This window comes from Phodopus roborovskii, unplaced genomic scaffold, assembly GCF_943737965.1.
Source record: "Phodopus roborovskii unplaced genomic scaffold, PHOROB, whole genome shotgun sequence".
In the NCBI taxonomy this organism is placed as follows: domain Eukaryota; kingdom Metazoa; phylum Chordata; class Mammalia; order Rodentia; family Cricetidae; genus Phodopus; species Phodopus roborovskii.
In genome coordinates, this window is record NW_026126480.1 from 28,739,051 (window position 1) to 28,764,216 (window position 25,166).

The 25,166-nt window shown below is 38.6% G+C and overlaps 1 protein-coding gene and 1 non-coding gene across 2 annotated transcripts in view; one reads left to right on the top strand and one right to left on the bottom strand.

The window, feature by feature from the left end:
• Positions 1-19,420, top strand: part of Rexo5 (RNA exonuclease 5) — a 39,680-nt gene extending 20,260 nt beyond the window's left edge. The window contains 11 exon segments of the mRNA XM_051192001.1: positions 2,253-2,342; positions 2,344-2,386; positions 2,540-2,634; positions 3,596-3,601; positions 5,236-5,426; positions 6,171-6,301; positions 11,317-11,448; positions 14,346-14,595; positions 14,791-14,978; positions 15,839-15,957; positions 19,215-19,420. Of these exon segments, the coding sequence (XP_051047958.1) occupies positions 2,253-2,342; positions 2,344-2,386; positions 2,540-2,634; positions 3,596-3,601; positions 5,236-5,426; positions 6,171-6,301; positions 11,317-11,448; positions 14,346-14,595; positions 14,791-14,978; positions 15,839-15,957; positions 19,215-19,293 (1,324 nt within the window). The 3' untranslated portion in view covers positions 19,294-19,420.
• LOC127228982 (U2 spliceosomal RNA) lies at positions 10,958-11,144 on the bottom strand. Its single transcript, XR_007835076.1, has one exon. It is a non-coding gene; the product is annotated as a U2 spliceosomal RNA (small nuclear RNA).
• Positions 19,421-25,166: the final 5,746 nt, after the last annotated feature.

A 25,166-nucleotide genomic window follows, 5' to 3' on the forward strand; every position in this document is an offset into this window, starting at 1 on the left:
TGTAGCTTCTGACATTACTCAGAGACACATTCTCACAGCAAAGAACCTGATTGGCTCTTACAATCTTTCTGCCCCATCTTCCACAATGTTCTCTGAGCCTTAGATGTAGGAGTGTTTTATAGATGTATCCATTGGGACTGGGCTGGGCAACTCTGCGTTTTGACTGGTTGCGATTTTCTGTATTACAAAGAGAAGTTTTCTTGATTAGGGGCAAAAACTACAATTATCTGTGGGTATAAAGACAAGTGTTTATAGATTGTTGTTAGGGATTATGCTGGTTTTGTAAATTAGTGGTTGTAGATGCTCCTTCAATAACCATGACATTACTACCACCGATTAGTTAGGTAGGTTTCCAATACCAGGCATGATATCCTTCCAGGTGAGTGGATCCTAAGAAATCCAATTACAGAGTAGTTGATTACCACCAAAGTTTGTGTGCCACACCTGCACCCATATGGTTATCCTGCCATGTTGCTTGTTGTTGTCCACATGCCTCATAGTTCTGTAGGACTTCTGGTAGCCTCTCCTTTGGACGGTTGCATGTGTCTTCTGGTACCATGAAAGCGTCCTCAGGGATGGGGTATTCAGGTCAATTCCAGCTCAAGGGCTTCTGAGCCCTGTTTCTGAAGTGCATGGTGTCTTCAGCCATAATGACTTAGCTTCTATCTCAGGGGTAGCCAAGGGCAACAGCAATAAGCTGTATGCTATGGGAGTCATCTCTTAGATAGCCTTGGCTAACAACTTGAAAGAAGGCTTCTCATGTCTGACATTGGGGTTTTGTTTAGGTGGTCTTTGGCTCTTGGAGAGAGCACCTTCAGCCCAAATGAGAAAAGTTATATTTATACACTGAATTATTTGCATTATAGGTTTGTTTGTTTGTTTGTTAGGTAAATAATTAATAGGATGGTTCCTTGTGGCCTTTTCAGCTGTCCATATTGGTATTTTACCTACTTCCCACCTGCTTCTGAATTTACTTTCCCTCCCCTCACTAAGGAGCCCTCCCTTTTCCCATTCCCCCATCAGATCACTTGTATTGTACCACTTCTCTTTACCCTCTTTCCATCCTCTTCACTATTTACCCCCTTCTCCTTCTCTAAGGAGCCCCCCTGCCTTTTATTACCTTAATTAGATTACCATACTATTCCCCTTTGCTCCCCAACCTCTCTATGCCAGCAATGGTCCCGTTTTACTCTGCTGGTGTCTGTAATTACTACAGGCTATGCACTCACATCTGAAAATTTGGAGCTAGGAGCAATATGATCTTTTCTAGGCCCATCCACTTAGCTGCAGAATTCATGATTTTGTTTTTCTTTACAGCTCAATAGTATTCCATAATGTATGTGTACCACATTTTTGTTATCCATTTGTCAGTAGTAGGGCATTTAGGTTGTTTCCATTTTCTAAATATTGTGAATATATTAGCAGTGAACATGGCTGAGTAAGTATCAGTGGGGTAGGATGTTAATTTTAAGTTGATTCCAAGGAATGGTATAGCTGGGTCATATGGTAGATTTATTTTTAGCATTTTGATGATTCTCCACACTGGTTTCCAATAGTGGCTGTAGTAGTTTGAAATCCCAACCACAATGAATGAGGGTTCCCTTTCTCCACACTGCCTCCAGTATGTGTTATCCATTGTTGATAGTTGCTACTCTGACTGGGGTAAGATTAAATCTTAAACTTATTTTGATTTGTGTTTCCTAATTGCTAGTGTGGATGAACATTCTCTAAGAGTTTCTTTGCCATTGTTTTTACTTCTTTTGAGAACTCTCTTTTCAGATCCCAGGCCCATTTTTTTTTTAAAATAGGTAATGATTTGTTGTTGTTGTTTTTTTTTTTTTTTTTTTTTTTTTCACTCTTTTTTGAGTTCTTTGTATAGTCCCGATATTAAGCATTTTCCAGATATATAGCTGGCAAAGATTCTCTTTTATTCTATGGGCTTCCTCTTTACCCAGCTGATTGTTTCTCTGGCTCTGCAGAAGCCTTTTAGTTTTATGAAGTTTTGTTTGTCAGCTTTTAGCCTTAATTCTTGGGCAAATGGAGCCCTAGTCAAGAAGTCCTTTCCTATGTCTACATCATGTAGAGTACTGCCCATGTTTTCCTCAACAGTTAATGATTGATTCTTTTAAACTTCTCTGCTTATTTGGATCTTCAGCTTTTTCTATAATAGGTATATGGTAAGTATAATTTTTCAAAGTGTTCCCTTGGAGAAAAGCTGGTATTTTAGTCTATTTCTCTGTCTTTATTGAAAGTTTTTCAGGAATCACGAAGATTCTTAACCCGGTGACAACCAAACTCAAAGATGTACAGCAGCTGTTAAGAAAACTGCTTCCTCCTGATGCTGTTAGTGGGCCATTCCCTAGACTTGGATCTCAGAGTATTAAAAGTGTGTATCATCTTTAAGACTTTATTATCTAATACAGAAACATATTCTATTTATCTAAGATGTAAAGACTTAGGCTCTTTACTCCCAACCTTTTTCCCTGTTTTTTTCCTTTTAGCATAAGATGCTATTTATTCATTATTTTTTCCTCCTCAGATGATAAATCCATATGTTATTGATAATTCATTGCTTTATACCAGAAAGCAGGGCAGAAGATTTAAGCTACAATTCTTAGCCAAACTTATTTTGGGGTAGGTTTACACATGTTATAATGTTGTCTTTATATATTGTACATAAATTAATATGCATTATCCAGTTCAGTCTCTGTTGCCTCTCTTAATTTATAAACATTACTCACTCCAGTTCTAATGAATTGAAGAAGTTAAGGGGATACAATTAGACTTTACAGTGTAGGCATGTAATCCTAGCTATTTTGAAGGCATAAGTAGGAGATTCTCAAGTTCAAGGTTCTCCTGGTCTAGAGAGTGAAGTTAACAATATCTTGAGGAACTTAGTGAAACCCTGTCTAAATATGAAAAGTTATGTATTTGGATGGCAAGATGACTGAATAGGTAAAGGTGTTTGTTGCCTAACCTTATGACCTGTGTTCCATCCCTGGGATAACTGACTCCCATAAGTCCTTTGCCTATACCCCAACCAAACACACATACACATTGTACACACCCACACACATAAACAAATGTAATTTTTAAAGGAAGTTAGTGATATAACATTTGCATATCATGCTTAAGGCCCTAGGTTCAGTCCTTAGTACTACGGAATTACAAAATGTAGCATATTTACATTGAATATATCTTGTAATTTTGAAGCACATAAATACATGTCCATTATGACATGGTTCAAAATGAACAGAAGAAAAATTGTAGGGGACTGATTAAATTATGGTTGTGATATTATTCAAAGGATCTGTGTATGCTAATGTGGAAAACCCCAAGATATTACTTAGAATAAAGCAGAGTTGCTGAGTGGGTTCTATATGTAGATATTGATATAGTAGATTAGATCCATTAAGTATATTGACATAAGTATATGCATATTTAAGTTTTCATAAACAACCAAGAAGATATTTAAATGTATAGATACTTGCATATGAGTAAAAATTTTTGAAAGGAAACTTTTAGTGTTGATATATCTATGAGTGGGCTAGACACTCATAGATGGAATCTATGTGAGGATGGAATCAACGTGAAGGAGGGAGTTGGATGGGGATACAGAATATGAAAACTGATGACCAGGGTTTCAGTTTTGAGTTCTCTCACTTTTTTTTTTTTTTTTTTGCTTCTAGAAACCCATGCTACCTCTGGTAGTTCTGTACTCCCCTCTAGATCTTTCTTTAGATGATTGAATTATAGGTGCTGGTTCTGTCTGTAGGTAATACTTCACAAGTAGAATTGCAAATTCTATTAATATCTCTGTGTTCTTTCAACTTTGGAGTTGTGAATTATGGTCCCACCCCTGTACAATCCTTCCAGTGTCCAGTGGGCTGCTTGTAGTTGTAGTTGTCTCTGAGGAGACTGTGAGATTCCTTAATGCTCTGTTCAAGGTGGAGGTTACTGAGAGTCTCTCAGCCCAGACTCACTGCACCACTGCTGCTTTCTCCACTGTCTAGAGCCTGGGGTCTGCTGCTGCGTTGGGTTCCACGTTCTGCCCTGTGCAGCAATGGTAGGGGAGTGATGAGTGTTGTAGAGTTCTTGAGTTGTAGTTCCCTTTCCCCCATTGGAGCTGTCTGGGTTGCTGAAGCACTGACCTATGCTGATGGGTTTACAAAATATAGGTTCAGTCTTTGCCAACTCTTCCCTGCTGCCCAGTATTGTCATCACTTTGCTTCTACAATTGAAATCAGGCTAAGTTTTTCCTGAAGCCATTGATCCATGACCTGCCTACTTGTCATGGTGAAGCTGCCTCTGCCTCTCAATATGCCAGCTCCTCCTGAGGCACCTTACTGAATTTCACCTTCTTCATGAATGGTTATGATCCCTTTTTATTTTTAAATAGAAACAATTTTATTTTACATATAATCCCAGTTCCCTCTCCCTCCCATCCTCCCCTGCCCCCCCACATATCACCCTTCTGCTCCCCAGGGAGGGTGAGGCCTTCCATGGAGGATCATCAAAATCTGTCCCCTCTATGGAGAATGGGCTGGTTATGATTTTTTTTTAACAGACTTTACTAATAAGCATGTTCTCATGGAGGAGCTCAGCAGTGGCTACTCTGGGAATGGTAAGACACAGGGAGACTCTAAATAGGTTTGTGGTTTGTTTTGTCATTTAGATTTATTTATTTTATGTGTGTGAATGTTTTTGCCTGTGTGAATGTCTATGCACTCTGTGCATGCCTGGTACTGGTGTAGACCAGAAGAGGAGAGGGGATTCCCTAGAAGTGCAGTTAAAGATGGTTATGAGCCACCATGTGGGTGCAAGAAACTGAACCCAAGTTCTTGTTAGAGCAACAAGTGCTCTTAACCACTGAACCATCTGTGAACCCCCAAAATAGGTTATTTTTTTAAAAATTGTACCTCACTTCCCAAATAGACTCCCACTTTATGAAGAAGAAAAAAATATCAATTAGACTTTTGACAGTTCTATATTGATGTACTGACTTTTTTCATGTTGCAGTAAAGGTAATTTTTTTTTTTTTTCATTTCTAAAAGTTACATTTTCAGAGAAATACATTTTAAGGGACTGAGTAAGGAATGATGAGCCAAAATTGCCATTACATTTCACTCAGCCTCCCTTGGCTCTTTTAAACCATGTTCATATAACATTAGTAGTAGCCAGTAACAGATTGCTGTTCTTGGCTAAGCAGTCATAAACCATCTGATACTACTGAAGCCAGCTTGTGCCTGAGGCAGTGGCAGAGAATATCACCTCAAATTCTGTACAAAACCTTAAAATGATTTTTTACAACTTTATCTTCTTACAGATTGCAGAGCTCAATCTGGAGACATTAGCTAATCATGAAGAACTGAAAGCAGCTGGTCAAGAACCAGGAGACAAGGGAGGACCTGAGTGCCCAAGTATGAGGTGATATTTTTCATTTCAGATAAGAGCAAAGGAAAATAAAGAATGCATTTCCTAGTTTTTGACTATGACCAATGTCTAAAATGATGTGTTTTTGTTGTTATTGTTTAAAAAAGAAAGAACATGGTAATAGTTAAACTAAGATTTATTAGAAGAGATAATAGGGCCTTTAGTGTCTTTCTGAATTCAAGGCTAGCCTGGTCAACAGAAAGAATTCCAGGACAGCCAGGGCTATGCTGAGAGACCTTATGAGGGGGATGGGGTGGGGGGGCGGGGGGGGCAGAGAAGAGAATGCTAGAGTTGTTCTTTAATGCAGATTGGAGAAACATACACACACACACACACACACGCATGCACACACACATACACACACACATACACACACGCACACACATACACTCAGAAAGGGTTTGGTTTCAGACCATAATGAATATGTCAGATCCTTAAAATGTGGCTTAAATCTTGATAGCTTTAGGTATATTTATTGTTTATTATCCCTCCTGTTAGGGTAACACTAATTTGATTTTCTACCATGATGAAAATATTCTGGAGAGAATGGAAACCACTAATCACATAGGACTAATGCAGTTGATTAACTGGGAATTTAATTTAATCTTAATTAAATTTATATAACTAAATGTTGCTAGTGACTATGATATTGGACAGTATTATAGGCACAAAAATTAACTAGGAGATCATAATCTAAAAATAACTATTCTCATTTTAATCTCTTGTACTTCTTTACTGTGTTTTAGAATGCCTGGATTCAATGGGTCAGAAACTCTTTTTCTTGACCTGGGATATAGATGAACTTTCTTCTTCTAGAAACTGTCAAATTATTAGGTACTCTACAAATTAAAAAGATGAATGACCTATTGTACCTTTGTAGTATGTTTTCACAAAAGAGGAAGATGTAACCTTTTGTATGGAAGTGCCAAGAATTTTATACCAATAACACTGGCTAAAATGAGCAAGTCTGGCTTCTGTCTCAAATCTTTCATGGAGCACTGTTAAGTCAATTAGTTCATAGGAGCAGAGTTGCCAGCTGTCAGTGTCTGCACGCCACTTAGAACATCTGTTTCTGGTGTATGGAGATAATTGTTTTGCAGCCTGATTGTATCTTTTTATATTTTATCTGTCATTGTTCTGTGTATGTAATATGAGCCCCAGTATTAATTTGTCTTCCCTACTCACCCAGCACTGGGATTATAAGTATTCTGCCATTTCTGGCTTTTATTTATGTGGGGCCAAACTCAAGTCCTTGTGCTTGCTCAGCAAGCTGTTTACCCTCCTGAGCTCCTGAAATATTCTTTTATTTGACAATTTATTAGGTATAATTTTTATTTTTGGTATGTACATAGGTATTTTGCCTATGTGTGTATTTCTGTACCCATGCCTAATGCCTAAGGAGCCCAGAAAAAGGTATCAGATTCCAAGTTACAGGCAGTTGTGGGTTCTCATGTGGGGCCTAGGAATCAAACCTAGTAGAGAAACAGCCAGTGCTCTTAAAAACTAAGCCACCATTTTAGCCCCACAGTTGGTTTTGTTAATTTAAAAATCTTTAAGATAACTAATGTGTAAGTACTACATTCCCATCCTTCCCTCTACTTCCTCCAACTCCCTCATCAAATTAAAAACCTTACTTAATATTATTGATATACACACACACACACACACACACACACACTTAAGTGTGTGTGCGCATCTATGTGAATCTCCCTTCTATTTGTTGTTTAGGGCTTGACCAGTTGGGATTGGATAACCTATCAGGGAGCTCATCCTTGAAGAAGACTGATTCTGCTTCTCCCATATTTCCTCCAACCAGGCTGGAATGTCAGCTGGTGTTGTCAACATGCAGATACTATTTAGGCAAGCATATTGTTGAGAGTTTGTAGACAGAGCTTTTTGATCATGTTTAGAAGATATTGTCCTGCAACAGGCATCCTGATCATTGGTTCTTACAGTTTTTCTGTCCCCTCTTCTGAAATGTTTCTTGAACCTTGGATATAAGGGTTGTGACGCAGATGTATAAACTGGGGCTGGGACCCCACAGTCAGTTTTTCTCTGCATGTGACCAGTTGTAGATTTCTGTAGTAGCCTCCATGTGCCACAGGAAGCAGATGCACTTACCTGGGGTAAAGAGAGTAAGTGTTTAGTAGGAAGTTAGAGATTATACTAGTTTAAGAACGTGGCAGTAATAGGTTCTCCTCTAGGATTCATGACCTCACTAGCCATGGGCAATTGGCTAGGATTGTAGTAGCAGATGTGAATTGTCTCCTACTGAATGGGCTGTAAGTCCAGTTAGACATCTATTAATTACCCTCAAGATAAAAATACCATTAGTACACCAACAGAAAAATCTTATCAGCTGTAAAGACTAGGACCCACAATAGTGATGAGCCCAGGAAAAGGTAATTCTAAGTTGTATATTTTAGTGGTTGTGTTGGGATTTATAGTATACTGACATTAATAGTTACTTATTGCAATTTACCTTTATTTAATAGCACACCTTTTCATGTGTATGAACCTTACAACCATATACTTGCATTTCTTTCCTCTCAATCATAGTACATTGTTGTTATCATATCTTATTTCTATGTATATTATAGAAGCTACTCTATATTGTTACTAAGTTTGCTTTGGCTGTGGGGTTATTTGAAGAGATTTTAGGGGCTGGAACAGTAAATGGTTCAGTGTATAAGCAGACTTGGCTGCTTTTACAAAGGACCCTGTTTCAGTTTATAACCACATGTAAGTCCAGTTCCAGGGGATCTGAGACCTTCTTTTGACCTCTACCAGCACTAGGAACATAATGTGGTATACATACATACATGCAGATAAATACTTACGCACATTAAAAAAAAAAAAAAAAAAACATAAGCCAGGCAATGGTGGCTCACAACTTTAATACCAGCGCTCGGGAGGCAGAGGCAGGCAGATCTCTGTGTGTTTGAGACCAGCCTGGTCTACAAGAGCTAGTTCCAGGACAGCCTCTGAAGCCACAGAGAAACCCTGCCTCAAAAAAACAAAACAAAAATACCATAAAAATAGATTTTAGTAAGAAGATATAATATGTATATTTACCATGTGATTATCACATTTAGTGGGATTTATTCCTTCATATAAATCCAAATTTTAATCTGGGCAGTAAAGAGTCTATAGGTATGAAATTCTAAACAGCTTTTATATACTTAACAGTCTTTTTCTTTAACTTTCAAATTTGGAAGATATTTTGATTTACATTTGTTTTACTCTAGTACTTTATAGATTCTGTTATGTCTTTTAGATTCCATGAGATTTCATACCTTAGTATCTTAGTTTTCTTTCTGTTGCTGTGATAAATACCATGACCCAAACCAACTTAAGGAGCAAAGGATTTATTTGGTCTTATGCTTCTGTGTTAAAGTCCATCATTGAAATAAATTAGGGAACCTGGAGGCAGGAAGTAAAGCAGAGGCCATGAAGGAGCACTGCTTGCTGGTTTACTCCTCATGGCTTCCTCAGCTTGACCACTGCCCAATAATGGCAGTGCTTCAAGGGGCTAGACTCTCCATCATTCATCACCAATCAAGGAGGTGCCTCACAGACCTGCCCATAGGTCAGTTTGACAGAGGTAATTCCTCAACTAAGGCTTCCTCTTCCCAAATGACTCCAGCTTGTACTAAGTTGACAAAAACGAAACAAATAAACAAAACCCAACCAATACACTGAGTTTATCATTTTTATAAAATTAGGGGAAAAAATTTTTTAACTTCTCTACTTTTGTTTGAGGACTTCTACTATCTTCACTTTAGGATGCCAAGAGTCCCATAGACTGTTAATGTTCTCCAAGTCTTTTCCTCTCTGTTTTATTGAGGAAAGTCAGGGCAGAAACTTGAAGTAGAAACCCTGAAGGAATGCTTCTTGCTGGTGTTCTCTAGTTCATATTTAGTTATATATCCTAGGACTTCTAGCCCAAGGGATGGTGTCACCCACAGTGTGCTGGGCCCTCCTACATGAATTAACAAGACAATTCCCCAGACATACCCTCCTCTCATGACGATATCTTATGTCAAATTGATGATTAAAGATGACAGAAACACCATGTAAAAGTCAGATAGGCCTAGTGGGGGGGATAGGGAAAGGTAGAGATAAAGATACCTGGAGCATGCTGGCTTGCCAGACTAGATGAAACAGAGAGCTCCAGGTTCAGTGAACTACCTTGCCTCAAAGTGACTAATATCAACCTCAGGCTTCCATACCAATATGCACATGTAACTGCACACACATGCACCATAACATGAAAACATGCATACACACATACATACACAAAAAGAAAAAGGGAGGGAGGGAGGGAGAAAGAGAGATAACCAGTTCTGGTTTTATGGACTGCTTCATGAAGCATCTCTTGCTCCTTCAAGATTTGTGTTGCCTGGAATTTTGCATTTCTAACTGTCTCAATTTTCTTGGCAGTTTGTGCTGCCTCTTTTTTTGTAGCCCATAATGTTTTATACCTTCCAGCATCTTCCAGCATCTCTAATATGTCATAGTAATCTGTTTTTAATGAGTTCAAGTCAGATGAGAAGAAACAGTTTTTCAGGCAGCCTCCAGGTTTTCTAGAATATTGGGTACACAGTCCACTCTGTTTGCATTCCAAGAGAGACTCTCTGGAGTGAGAAGTTATGCTCCCATTAAGCCTCTGTTAATTCAGAAGGAGAGAGATGGACACACAAAATACTGCACTGTCATTTCCCCTCACTAGCATGTCTTACCTCTCAAGAGCTGGAGGGGTGTTTATTTGTTTGAGACTGGTTTTATGGTGTTAGGAAGAAGAGAGGAATTTATAATATTGTTAGGGAAAACTGGCATTTGCCATCTCCCTCTGCAAGAGCTTCACTTTACCTTTTTATTTTCATCTTTGCCCCATCTACAAAGGACACCACCCTTTTTCTATACATTTCATGTTGCTTTCTAGTTGCTAGGCTTGTAGCCAGGTGTTATGCAGTATCAAAGGCATGGCATTATTTGCATTTAGTTGGACTTCTTTCTAGGGGTACTTCTGCTTATACTTCTTCTAATTCTTTAAGGCACATTGATTCTCCTCCCCACTACACACCCCCACCACTAATGACTCTCTTAAGCCTCCTTTTTTTTTTTTTTTTAAATTTTCTTTATTGACTTGAAGCTGTGTGTAATGATGAGGGCCTCTGTTGGAATTTATTTCTCACAGGTGATTTGAGTGTGGTAATCACTCTCTTACTAATATTTAAAATATGGGTCATGCGTGTTATGTTACCTTTATGGCTTTTATGTGATACTAGAGGGTTAAACCCAAGTTCTTGTGTATGATAAGAGCTGTTCCACTATGTTATATCCCCAGCTCTTTTTATTTTGATACAGAGTCTCACTAAGTTGCCCAGCCTAGCCTTGAATTCAACCCATAGCCTGTTTTTGAATTTGCTATCCTCAGCTTCTCTGTGGTTGTACTTGTAAGCCTGTGGCCCCAGGCCTGTTGCAAGCTGCTTTTAGAAAGAAAACAAGTCTTATATTCCTAGAAAGGTATATTGTTCCTGAGGTTCTACAGTACCAGGTTGATTATGAAGTAGATGTATCAAGTTCCCCTTCTATCTCCCTGCTTCAGAAATTCACTGCATATATTATTCTTAGACAGAAGACATAGTATATTCGACTGAAAAGAACAGATGCTATGCTGGGTCTTAGCCTAAAGGCCAAGAAATGGTGATTTAGTGGCTTTTCCAGGAGACTGTATACTGTTACCATTTTTCTCTAGACCTGGAAGTCAGCTGTGTACTACTTTGGGATATAAGAAGGCAACTGTTTATGTTTTTTTGTGGCTCCTGGAGGAAGTTGAATGAGTACTGGGTTCTAACTCATTCTGTCTGTTCTCTTCAGGTGCTTGAGCAAGCCAGAGTGGAAGTCCCTTTGTTCCCCTTCAACATCGTACAGTTCTCTTTTAAGCCCTTTTCACCTATCGTTGCTGAGGAGATGAAGAAAAGAGTAAGTAGATGGGTTCTGCTGAACTCTTGGATAACTTAGGACCTCTCTTCATTAAGGAAAGTAATGCACTCTTGATTAAATTCATACCCATTTCTCCAAATTACTTCTATATATGTTAACATTTGAAAAACATGTTTTAGAAAACTAGGAATAAGATTGAGTATACTGTTTTGCAACTTTACTTTGTCTTATGTATGTGTTTAGTGTATGTGTTCAGGTGTGGGTGGGTGGGAGTGGGTGCATATGCCTATGCATGTATAGTCAGTGACAAGGTCAGAGGCCATCATTAAATATCTTATCCTTTTGTAGCTTATTTTTTGAGACAGGATATCTCATTGAATCTGGAGCTCACTGATTTGGTCATCCTGTCTCTACTGCTAGCACTGGGATCGGAGAGACATATGCATGTAGGTGCTGGGGATCTGAACTCGGATCATTAAGCAAGCACTTTATCCATTGAGCCATTGCCCCAGACCCTTGTTACAACTTTATTTTTTTAATTTAATTTAAAATGTACCTTCTGTGTTATTGCATAGTTTATTTTTCTTATTTTTAAGGTATGCAAAGAATCTACTGTATAGGTATACTGCTGTATACCTATTATTGAGGACATTTGTGTTTTTAATTTTTTCCTATTATAAATAATGTTGCAGAAGACATCCTTAAATAGATACTCTTTGTTGTATTCTGTTTTTTGTTTTTCGAAACAGAGTCTTTATGTAGCTCTGGCTGCCCTGGAACTTTCTGGAGACCAGGTTGTCCTAGGAATCACAGAGTTCCTCCTGCCTCTGCCTTCCAGAGTCCTGGAACTCTGAACTAAAGGCGTGAACCACCATGTCTGGCTAGAATAAGTAGCTGAACCATGTATAATTATTTTTTCCAGATCTTATATTTTTGTGTACTTATAATTTTTATTTTGTTTTGTTTTTGTTTTTGTTTTGTTTTGCTTAAAGAGATATATATCATGTAGGCCAGACAAAAATATGTCTGCTGAAGACAGGTGTAGTAGTACATGCCTTTTATCTCAGAACTCCAGGAGGCAGAGGCAGAAAGATCTCTGTGAGTTTGAGGCCATTGTGGTCTTCACAGAGAGTTCCAGGAAAGCCAGGGTTACAAAGAGAGAACCTGTTTCAAAAAACAAAAACAACAAAATCCCTGCTGATTGAATATAGCCTTTGTGCTAACCTCACCTTCAAATGATAAAAATATCCTTTAAAAAAGAATAGTTGGATGGGGGATGCTAGGGGTTTCTTGGAGGGATGGCTCAGTGGTTAAGAGCATATACTTCTCCTCTGGAGGACCTGAGTTCAAACTCCCAGCAACCGCATCACGCAACTCACAGCCAGGGGAATCAGACCCCATTGGCCTCTGTAGGCATATGCATATACCCACACACAAATGTACATACACATAACTAAAAAGAATACATTTGAAAAATAAAATGATTCTCTTTAAAAAAAAAAAAAAAAAAAGTAGTGAAGCTACCTGGTAAAATGCTTCAGTAGATAAAGACACTTGCTACCAAAATTGATGATCTAAATTTAATTTCCAGGACTAACATTGGTGGAGGGGAGGACCAGTTTCCATAAGGTGTCCACTGATTTCTACATGTCAGTCAGGACACACACACACACACACACAAATTACAGAACTGTAACTTCCCTTTCTTAGGAAGTTATATAGGTGTTTTGTTTGTGTAACCCTGGCTGCCCCGAAACTTTGTAGACCAGGTTGGCCTTGAAGTTCTATAGGTTTTAACTACAGGCCACTAGCTAGGATACAATTAAGGATGATAGATTTTTATAAATGGTTTTGAGGGTAAGGAATGTATGGTGTGTGTGTGTGTGTGTGTTAAACCTAGAGCCTTAGGCATGTTAGACAAGCTACCATTGAGCTACATTTTTAACCCTTTTTATTTTAGTTTTAGAAAGGATCTCATTGTGGAGCGTGTATTGTTTTTAAGATATGCAGTCTTCCTAACTCAGCTTTTGAGTGGCTGGCATTACAGGTGTATGCCAGCATACACTATACTTAGCTTTAATTTTCATTTTCTATTTTTGAAGAGAAATTTATTTAGTGTATTGTAAGGGGCATTGAGTAGTGTAAAAAGTTCTGCTGGCCTGCTTTTCTTTTTTAAATTCTCTAGTCTATTGGAGTAAATGTATGTAATGGATTTTTATTTATAAAAATACTCTTAAGGATTTTAATGATTTTAAAACTATTTCAATAAAAGGAAAACATTTTTAATTATTTAAATACTTATATGTAATCTTAAAATGTATATAATTCAAAGGACTTAAATAAATATCCCATCTTTATGGTCATACCATCATTATATCATCCATAGATAAATGACTAAGGTTGACATCTGAAGCAATAGCATTAACATGAAAGAAGATATGACAAGAATTAAAACTAGAAACATCAAGGTAAGGTGGCCAAAGCAGAAAGCAGCTTCCTTCCCCTAAGCAAGGCTTACCATAGCCCATATGCAGGGACATCCTGGAGATGCCCAGGCATGGGACATTGTAATAAATACCCTTAGGGAAGACTCAGTAATTTTCAGTTTTATAAAATCCAGCCTGGGCCAGACTAGGGTCTTCATTGTGTTCCTTATCAAGTATCCTTATCCCTGGATAGTTTGTTCTGAGAGCCGATTCTGAGTCTGCCCATTCCTTCAGCTTTTAAGGGGGTAAGACAGTGATATTGTGAAGTTCTTTTTGTACAAGTAAACAAGATTACAATGGAGGCAGGCAGGGAACTGGAGAATATAGATTTATATGAAAATATGTATTTTATATATTTATCAATTAAGTCTAAAATCAGTTCTGTGAAGCACTTATTGGCTTCCTTATATTTTAGGAAGCTGCATATTGACTTACTAATGTACAGCATTGGCAGAGGGTTAGTTAAAATGGTGACTTTGTACCACTAATATATCATCTTTTCTTGGTCAGATACACAGGCCTGTGACAGAATTCACCCTTGAGTGTGATACCCTTGTGCATGAGCTAGAGCAAAATTCTGAGAACCAAGGCACTATCTATGTCACTGTGTTAGATGAGACTTTTAAAGAACACCTGTTGGAGCAGTCCAGCCTCTTTCCTGGCATAGAAGCTATGATCCTACCTAAAGATGTTAAAAACAGAAAGCAAAAAAACTACTGTTTCTTAAGTTTACACCATTAAATGTAGCCTTGAAGGAAATTGGAGGTTAAAGGGACTCACCAAACAAGTTCTCCTCGAGTAGACCAGGGTGGAGCTTCTAATTAATTTTATCCTATCCCCATACTTTAGCCAGGCCTTAGTTTATCTGTTGTTCTGCTTTCTTGGCCCTCAGTAACAAATGTTGGGATTTTCCTACTTTCAGAGTTCAAAACTCGTGACAGTGCCCAGGTAGCTCTTGAAATTTTCAAAGGCAAAGACTGGAAGTTGAAAGGCAGACATGACCTAACCCCCAGGCACCTCTAGGCATGGCTTAAGGACATACATCCTGAACCAGCAGTGCCTTCAGGATTTCAGATAGTACCCACTCTCTTGGAGAAGCATGTCTTCCAGGTAGAGTGTGTCTTGGGGTCAGTGGGGAAGGTAGCTGCTGGGCTTTCTGGCTCTGGCCCTGGCCTTCTGGAGCAGTTAGGAAAGACTTGCTCATGGGCACTACATGCCTCAGGCTCTTTGTTGGTTTGTTTTTCCTGCCCTGGCCCCTGTCTTATGTCACTCTCCAGCCCTGGCCATATTTGTTCTCTCAAATCTCAAACACTTTTGCCCAAAATCCAATTATTTTTCAAGGTAAGGAACTTTGAGGGACTAGGATGGGAGACTGGAGAGTTGGGTAAGTCTTAAGTGAACTAGTTCAGGGCTTTCCAAAGTATGAAAAAATTCCCAAGGTAAATTTTGGCTGTCATAGGTAGACTTTTTTTGTTTCCACTCCTATAGTTAAGGACTTACGTTAAACTATACAACATCAGACCTGAGATTAGGCCAGACTAAGGCAGTTCACTCACTTTAAAGGAAATGCCTTTATAAAGAAGTCACATGTATAAGAGTAGTGATAGAAGGCTACTTAAATGTTGGGAAACTTGCTGTAGTCTCATTCTTAGCAGACAAAGGGTAGAAATTAGAGCTGGTCAGTGATTCATCCAAGGTCACAGACACCCTTAATGGCAAAGGCAGGCAGGGAACCTCGTCATTGATACAGCTCCCTAGCTCAGGGCCCTTTAGGAAGATCTGCTAGAATGGATCAACAGCAGCTTTCCTCTGCCACAAACGTTCTAAGTTACCTGAGGTGTATAGAGGGCTACAGTTTCAGACAGGGATTTTCCCCCAGAGCTTCCTGTGGCTTTAGAACCCAAGAAAGTGCTTTAACTCTTCTAAAGGTGAACAGGTGGCTAAATGTTGACATATGACTTTCGTCCTAGACTCTAAAGGAGGACCATCCAAAGACAGTAGCTTGGCACTGTAACCAGAGGATTAAAAGGCTCTACCACAGCCTGAGCCCAGGCACCCTCTGCCTCATCCTGCTGCCAGGAACCAAAAAGTAAGACTTGACATGTTGTCCTTGGGATTCTGACCCTTGGAATTCAGCTGTTTTTTTTTTTTTTTTTTTTTTTTTTTTTAAGGAAATGCCTTTAGTTAAGTAATGTCTAGGCACATAATAAGGATTTTCATGAGTTCTTGTCACAATTCTAAAAGGTAGACATTACATTCCTGTTATACTTGTATGCTAATCCCACCTTAAAATCAGAGGCAAGAAGAGATACCTAATGTGACAAAAGAAGAACAAGATGTCCTAACACTGGGCCTCCTTATATATCAGAAGTATGTTCTTCCCTATTTTTTTCCCTGTTGCCATTTCTGTTTTGAGGGACAGCAATTCTAGCCCTCAATTTTAACCCTAGTAAATACTGAAATAGGTTATGTGGGTCTGGTTCGAGCTCCTATTATATAAATTTTTAACAAGTGGCCAAGCTACTTACACATCATATGTCTAAGTTAGGAAGGTGGTACACACACATAATGCCAGCATTTGGAAGACTGAAGAAGGATTATGAGTTCCAAGCCAGTCCAGGGGTACATTGCGAAAACATGTCTCAAAACAAAATTCTCTTGTGAGGGATTTTTCAAAACATAAAGTAGGTTAAATACTTTATTTAAAGAAAAATTAATGTTAAATCCTAAAACATATAGTGTGGTGTGTGTATGTATAGAGCCTTTTTGGAATAGTTAGAAAATTATAAAACTATTCTAAGTTTTTCTTTGTTATATTTATTTATTTATTTATTTATCTTTTGTGTGTGGTTATACATACATGTCCTTAGATCACCAGGCTCACTGGCAAATGCCTTTACCCATCAAACCATCTTGCCAGCTCAAACTGTGTTGTTTCTAGGCGTAGTAGTGCATACCTGTAATCATAGCACTTGGAAGGTAGAGGCAGCCTCAGCTACATAAGGAATTTAGGGCACTGTGAGCTACGTAAAATTCTGTGTCAAAAATTAAAAATATCTTAAGATTTTGATATTCTAGGAGATACTGTACTACAAATAATAGTTTAAGTAATATATTTATATTTGGCTTTTTTCTTTTCCTTTTTTTGGAGGGGGGGATTGGGACAGGTTCTCTTTACATAACTTTGGCTGCTGGGATTAAAGGCATATGGACACCACACATGACTAGATTGTCTTTTCATGGTGTCCGACAGTTTTTTTTATATACCTTTCATGTGTTCATTTTTTCTTTGCTAGTGTGTTCCAATTCTTATCTCTATATGTATATACATGAGTTTGTGTGTGTATATGCCACATGAGTTTGAGTGCATGAGAGGTCAAAAGGAGGCAGAAGATCCTCTGGAGCAGAAGTTATAGGTAGTTGTAAGCTACCTGATGTGAGTACTGGAAACCGAAACTGAACTTGGGTCCTCTGCAAGAGCAATGAGTGATACTAACCACCTAAGCTCACTCATCCATAATTCCTCTACTTTATTTTCAAGTCCTAATATTCTGTCTTTTTGATCCATTCTACTGGTAAGGCTTTCCCAAGTTTTCTAATTGGGTTATTGAGTCTCACAATTTCTTTATGTCTACCTCTTTACTAAATTCAGTTTTCAGATCTTGAACCGTCTTGCCATTGCATTCAGCTATGGATTTATTCAACCATTCTTGGATTTATTCTTATTCTCCCAAGTTACAGTAAGTTGTTTACTGTAATATTCTTTAACCTCTTGGATTCATTGATGGTGTTTATGATTGTTCTTTTAAATTGTATACTGAGATTAATCTAGGTAGTTTTCGAGAACATTTCTATAGAGCTGGTGAGTTGTAAAGGGGACATAATGTCTTGGCCTTTCATATTTGTGTTTTGCAGTGATCATGTAGACTTTTTTGGTTGTATGTCTGATTCTAGGCTGCCTCTGTTGATTGGAAGTTTTGTTGTTGCCCAAGCTTTGTTATTTTCAGATCGGGTATCAAGAGTTGTATGTAGTCAGTCCTTCAGGTACTCAATGTTGATTGTGGATTGGACAAATGGGTGATTCCAATTCGGTGGTAAACAAGAAATAAGAGTGGATGGGATGGATGGCTATTATGTATACTGGGCTCGTTGGGTAAGCCAGCGTCTTGGGTACTCTCCAGGCTAAGCCAGAGTATAAACTGTATGACTAAAGTGGGGCCGTGGGATTAGGAACATGGCAGGCAGGTGAGAGCTCAAGATACTCACCGGACTTGGCCAGGACATGGGATGACTAGGCAATGATGTTGGGGATGGCATAAACAGGCAAGAATCCTGAAACTCAACAGACTGGACTAGTGCACAAGATGTTTTATCCATTCTAAGCCCAGAGGTCTGATGTGGTGCAGGTAGGCAAGGACCAGGAGACTCACTAGACTGGCTTGGCACTAGACCCTTATTAAGTAAGTATTGTGCTACACACATAGACTTTGGGTCACAATTATTAGAATCCTTAATAAGCACAAATGTAATGCCTCTTTTTAAGCAATTTACCAAGGGCACACAACTAGTAAGTGCAACTACTCATGCTTTGAACCATATGACTATAGAGCTGTTCAAAAAAGGCTAGTACTTGCAAAGCTTCTCTTTTGCTCATTTTCTGCCTTCGCTGTATCAAAGAGCTCCTTTAGCTTTCTTAATCCAGTCCCATGAATTTTCATAAAACGTGGCAGTGAACAGGTATCAGATGACCTCTCAGTTGTAAGCACTGTCATGCATCATTAAGTAAGTAATATTATAAAGTTTTTCAGATGGCACTAACAAAGTCTTTAAGGAAAATGAAAAGACTAACACCAGTTTCTAAGGACTCTGAGGACAGATTTTCATTACTGAAACCTAGCTGTTACTTGCCAGTATGACTTAAACAAATTATGTCTGTTTCTTTGCTTGGAAAATGAATACTTGTGTCACTGAGATGTTCTTTGGGATTAAAGAAACAGGTGTCTTTTAGATAGTTTTACTATCTATACTTGATTTGTAATTAAGTGCGCAGTGAATGCTGGTTATTGCTATACTTCTTTAAGCCTTAGTGGCCTACTAACCTAAACATTTTAGAGTTTTGTAGTTGAGTGAAAAAATAAGGCATTTGAAATGTGTCATCTATCTCTTGAGCAGCAGAGCTAGGATTTGAAGTAGGCTTTTCACTAAGTTCACTCCAGCAGGTAGCTTTCCATAAGTCTGCCTTTTGGTACGTTGTACATACTTACTTAAAAACTTACTTCTTCTATCCTAGGAACATACAGCCATTCATTTAGCCCTATAGATAAAAATATGTTTTCTTTATTGCAGTACTTTTGGATCACACCCTGGCCTAGGACTGATGAAAATAAAAGAAGAGGAAAGTAACACTCCAGGCCTGGGAGTGTGAGTCTCCCCATACTTTCCAAGTGCCACTTCACCTATAGAGAAAGTAGCTAAGCTACAGTCCCTTCAAGAGGATGGCAAGCCTTTCCATCTAGCAGACAGCTTTGGTAAAAAGTATACCAGCTAAAGTATTATTGTCATGACCAATTTTTCAATAAAGATTTAAAACTCAAACCATTTCCTCCTTTTAAGACATGGTGTGTGTGTGTGTGGGTGGTGGTGGTGGTGAGTGGTTTGTTTCTGAGTTTATTTACATAGGTACTGACTGATTGTTGTAGCACTACATTAAATGGCATATACTGTAAAGGCTAAGAGAAGAAAATATAGCCAGTTCATCAAATTGCTATAAGTAACTGGCTAACCTGTTTACTCTTTGGCATCTATTATAAAGTTAAAGGGGGTAGGGAGCAGGCTGAACTAAACATCTGGCAAGAGCAAAGATAGTGGAAAACAGCTTTATAGTTAAAACACTTCCATGATTGGGAATTCCTTCTTGGGATACAGCTGCAGCATCACCCTTCACCAGCAGGTGGCTCCACCACACCAGGGCACCACCTGGAAACTAGAAACTCAGGAAAATAGTGCTAAGATTTAAGGTGACTAGCTAGTAACACTGTTGGAAAGATGGGACACAGGCCCACAATTGCAAATCTGGTACATATGAAATGCTCCAGAGAAAGTGAACTAATCTGTCAGTCACACCTAAAATCTTGCTTTTCTACACTCAGATCCTACAGTTCGACCAGAAGAATTGAAAATAGTAAGATGCTTGTACAAAAAAGTGCAAAGTAGATGTCACGGCGTTGTTACAAAGGAAGAAGTGTGCTGTGTACATGTTAATCCCAGCTTTTTTTAATTACTGGATTTCTCAACTTAAGTTAAATACTGTTAGTCCAGGCACAGAGATATTAGTATCTAATAAAATTATTTGGCTTTTTGAGACAGGGCCTTACTATGTTGTCCTAGCTGTCCTGGAACACTATGCAAACTTTACTGTCCCTAAACTCGAGATCCACCTGTCTCTGCCTTCTGGTATCAAAGCCTGCACCTAGCTTTCAGAATTCTCATTGGAGATAAACAAACTTGAGTTCTCAGTCATGCATGTAATGATCTGTTTAAAACAACAAACAAACAAACAAACCAGGCAGGCTTGGTGGTGTACCCACTCTGGAGACAGAGCCAGGTAGATAAGAGTTTGAAAAGCCAGGCCAATCTACATAGTGACTTCCAAGCCACCCAAAGCTACATAATGAGACCCTGTTTCCAAAAAAAAAAAAAAAAAAAAAAAAAAAAAAAAGTTCAGTATCATTACTTTTGTAGTTTGCAAAGAAATAATTCTGAAACTTAACTAGGGTTGGGCACATAGGGCCCTTAAATGAAGCCTCTGTAAGATTGGGCCATAAGCATAAGTGGAACCAAGCACCAGGGTTTGATTTTAGATCAACTCACTGATTCCTGAAGTACCTCTGTCAGGAGGAAACTTGTATTGTGCCAACTTGAGTTTCCTTTCCAGCTAAGCTCTCAAGCAGTGGGGTTCAACTGATACCTACCTTTTAAGGTTCCTATCCTGAAATTCAGTGCCTCTAGTGGACACGCACAGGCCTGGGGTAGAACTCCAGCTCTGTTGCTGGTGGGTCATTCTGAGTCCATTTCCACAGCTGTGTAAGATGAGGAAATACTTCTAAGAATTATGAGGCTTGTGAAAAATGTCAAGACTGTGAACTATTTTCTCGAGACTGTTTAAAATGGGGAAATCAGTACCTACTTCTTGGTTGAGAGGAAGATTAAATTAGCAAAATGTTGCAAGAAACTATTGAGGTTCTCTGAACTGGGCAAGATTTTCCTTCAGCATGGATAAGGCACCCCCCCCCCCCCGGGCCCCAACTGCAGAACTGAAGAAATGGACCTAGCTTTTAAGCCTCTGAGACTTATGCACACTGTGTTCTTCCAGCTGATGCTCCCACCTTTTGGAAACCAAAGCTGCCAACTTGGCCTCTTGCAAAACACACATTCCATTCATAAGTGTGTTTGTGCATTGTTCCTCCCACACCCTTCTAGGCAGCCAATGCTGAGCTGCCAAGGCAGCTGCCTGAGGAGCAGTCTTAGGGAAACGACAACCCCAAGAGAAAAGGGAACTGGAGGTTTGTACAGAACTCTTGATTTGGGTTTTGAACTTCTGTGCCTATATTGGAGTTTAGTGCCCAGAACATTATGTCATGTTTGTTTCTATATCCTTGAACCTCTGAAAATGGCATCTAATAAGATAAATAGGGAAGTCAGTATAAGTTTGAAAAATTAAGGCTATATCCACCACCCAGAAGTAATGACTGCCAGTATTTTACAAGCTTAGATTTTTTGGTCATTATTCAGATTTTAAAATAGCTGCATAATATTGTATCATAATTCATAATTTCTAAAACACTACTTTGTTGACTCTGAAGATGCAGGTTTCATTCTTGCACATACATACTTGGCAAAGAAGTTACTGTATTAATGCATATTGATATTTAAAGTTCTTTTAACTACAGAAAGATTTTACTCTGACTCAAATCTTTGCCAATTTGTTACATTAAGGAACAGTTTTCATGTTTAATTATATTTTCTTGAGTACCATTTAGACTGGCATCCAACTTATTTAAAAGCTTTTTAGCCAGATTTTCTTCAATGAGTTGTATATATCTGCTGTCTGTGCTTTTGGTAAGCCAACTACTTTTGCATGTTGACTTTTTAAGAACTTCTTGTGGATTAAATATGGTATCCTTCCATCAGTCTTAAAATTGCTTTCTAGTTTGCTTTTTAAGGCATGGGAATCTTGTGATTTAAAGTACTGATTGATCCTAAAATCAATGTAAACAACCAATGGCAAGGCCTATATATCTCTATGATTTGACCTCTATACTTCCTGATACTTACTTTTCTCTCATATGTAGATAAATTTACCCAATTATGTACCTTTGCTTCTTTCATAATTTGGGTCAAAACCCAGAGCTAGAGAGATAACTTCCAGAGCCAACTCAGCTATATGTTTTGAGAACTTCATAGGAGAGACAAGAATTGAAGAGATTCATCTCTCTGAACTACTTTTTAGCATACTTCCTTGGTAAAAGTCCATTCCATGTACAATTATGCTCATCTGAAAACTGTATAAGAACTACTTGTCAATCATTTAATTAAAAACAGGATTTTATCTGCTTGTAATCTGTTCAGCACTCTTAAGAGCACCCAAACTGGCCATCTTCCATTCCACTCTGCTATTCTCCAATCTGTGCTTATTAATAAAGGAGACAAAGCACAGAAATAACAAACCCAGGAGTCAATGGGAGGAATGTGAAGCAAGGGTAAAAACTACACTTATTTTAGGAAATACCAAGCTTTCTAACTGAAAATGGTTCCCTGATCCCCATCCTGTACTTACTAGATCTTAGGAGATACCAAGAGGCTAGGAACCTTTGAGGGACCATCAACACTTCTACCAGAGAAATGAGCAAGATGTCTGGTCAGTACTATTCTCAAACATACCATAACCAGAAAATACAGGAAATGAACTGAGGGTCTTAAGTCTAGAACTTAAGAAATAAATGGCTACTTCAGAGTTCCTGTTAAATTTTTCTTCTGTGGTGATATATTATGATTTATTAAAGCTTGCCTAAAGATTCTGAAAGCAAAGTCAGCCACAAGCCACAGAAGCCAGGCACACACCTTTAATCCTAGGACTCAGGATTAAAAAGCAGATGGAATCTCTCTGAGTTCAAGGCCACTCAGGGATACATGAGATAAAAGTAACAGATCACACACCTTTAATCCCAGCAATAGAGGGGTAGAAAAGATAGAAGCAGAATCTTCAGCATTCTCCAGTCACACTGAGGAGGGGATACATACAGTCTGAGGCTTGGTGAGAGCTCAAGGAGAAAGGATCAGCCCATTCAGCCTGAGGTAGGTAAGAGCTAGTGGCTGGCTACTTTGCTTTTCCAAACTTCAGCTTGAAGTTTGAACCCCAATTATCAGTCTTTGGGTCATTTATTCATGTTACATTCTTCTCCCAATTTGGCACAATAGAAAGTTGAGCCCTTTTAGAGAGCAATGAGTGATGAAAGAGCAAATGTCATGCCATACACTAAACTCTGACCCTGTCCCCCAGTGTACCAAACATCTCTTTGGAGAATCTTAAGAGGAATGGTTGGCATTATGAGGTATCATGGATATTTCACAACCTTTTCTTAAAACCTAACACTGATGGAGATAACTTTATTTTGCAGATGAATAAAAGGTAAACTCAATCACTGCAAGCCTGATTAGCTATAGGGCCATACATTTATCACAGGGCTCAAGATTGACTTTTCTCATGGGAATTGAATTACTTAAAAAAAACAATTTCAGTAGTGGGCATGTAAGCATTCACAGTATATGGAGGTCATCATTTGTGTTTGGAACTGGGCTGCTATCCTACATGGGTCATTTTCCCAAGATGTTAATAACATCATCACTGGAAAGGTGGGTAACTTATGCCTCAGAATAAATTCACTGTTTTTTGTTTTCTGCAGAAATATCAATAGTCAGGTAAACAAATTTATTGAATCCAACAGCAGATAACCTTCAAATTAAAAAACAACAAAAACAAAAAAATACTGTAGACATCAAAGACAAAAATGTATATATCAAGTTAATATTCAAGGGGCTATTTGAAGAGTGCAACAGTGCAGAGAATACAAAAGTATTAACTTTTGTCAAGTTTGTACAACCTCAAGAAACATATGCTGGTCACAAACCAAGAGGGATCCACAAAGGTGGAGGGTCACATGAGCAGTGGACTCATCACCTCAGCGGCTTAATACAGGATATATGTAAGACCAATTCAGCCTGTTTACCTATTGCTTCAAATTCCCTCTTTGAAACCTAGAACCATACTCAGTGCAGCAGGGAAGAGCAGTTAATCAGATTCTGAGGACTGGGGACCAGCATTAGAGGGAAGATATTTTATATTCATGCTGAGAGAAAAACAGCAGCTGCTGAATGGCTTCTTTTGGCAATGCTCAAGATACATGATGGAAATAGGTATCTATGAGAGCAGGCTGGGTTTCTAAGAGAAACAGAATATACCACTCCAACACTAAAATCAGAACTCAGCTAATCAAACCATCTCAGCATCTGTACCCAATGCTCAAACATCATACTTTTAAGGGGGGAGGGCTGGTAAGCATCCTCAGCATGTAGTCCTGGGCCAACTGGTATGGGCTGCTATTACAGCTTAGCATAGGAATGTACTCTGAAGAGGAGTGGCCAGAACCTCCCTCTATATGACCCAGAAGGGAAGATCAATGACACAGGTCCTTAAAAAGCCCTATTTGACATATTTTGATAAATTTGCCGTTTCAATTATTTAAGTTAAATATGGCCTGAGTCCTCCAAGTAAGACCTTAGTCAGTTACCAAGATGTTCAGGTCGTCACTAGTCACCTTAACATACATGGAATAAGTCTAAAGAAAGGGGGCCAGTGAACTTTTTAGTAGTAGCTTTCTGTCCCTTATGTATCTGTATAACTGGGCCTGCCTGCTGCACTAAAGACCACACTTGAAATATAGCAAACCATATATTCCAGTATATAGATCTTTTGCTTTGTTAATGTTTGGACTAGTCTTTATTTCAGCATCTTCCCACCAATGGTCCAAGTACTTAATCAATGGAGTCCCATAACCTGATTTGGCCTGAAGACCAGGCCCTAGAAGACCATACTGTTTCAAACTAATACTGTGTGCAGCTTAACTCTTTATTTTGTGTCCGTCCATCCAATATGAACAATACTGCTTTGCACATTTTCTATTTTCTTTCCCTTAGCCCAAAGCTCTGGCTGAAATTGGAATTTTCAGCTAGCTCTGGAGA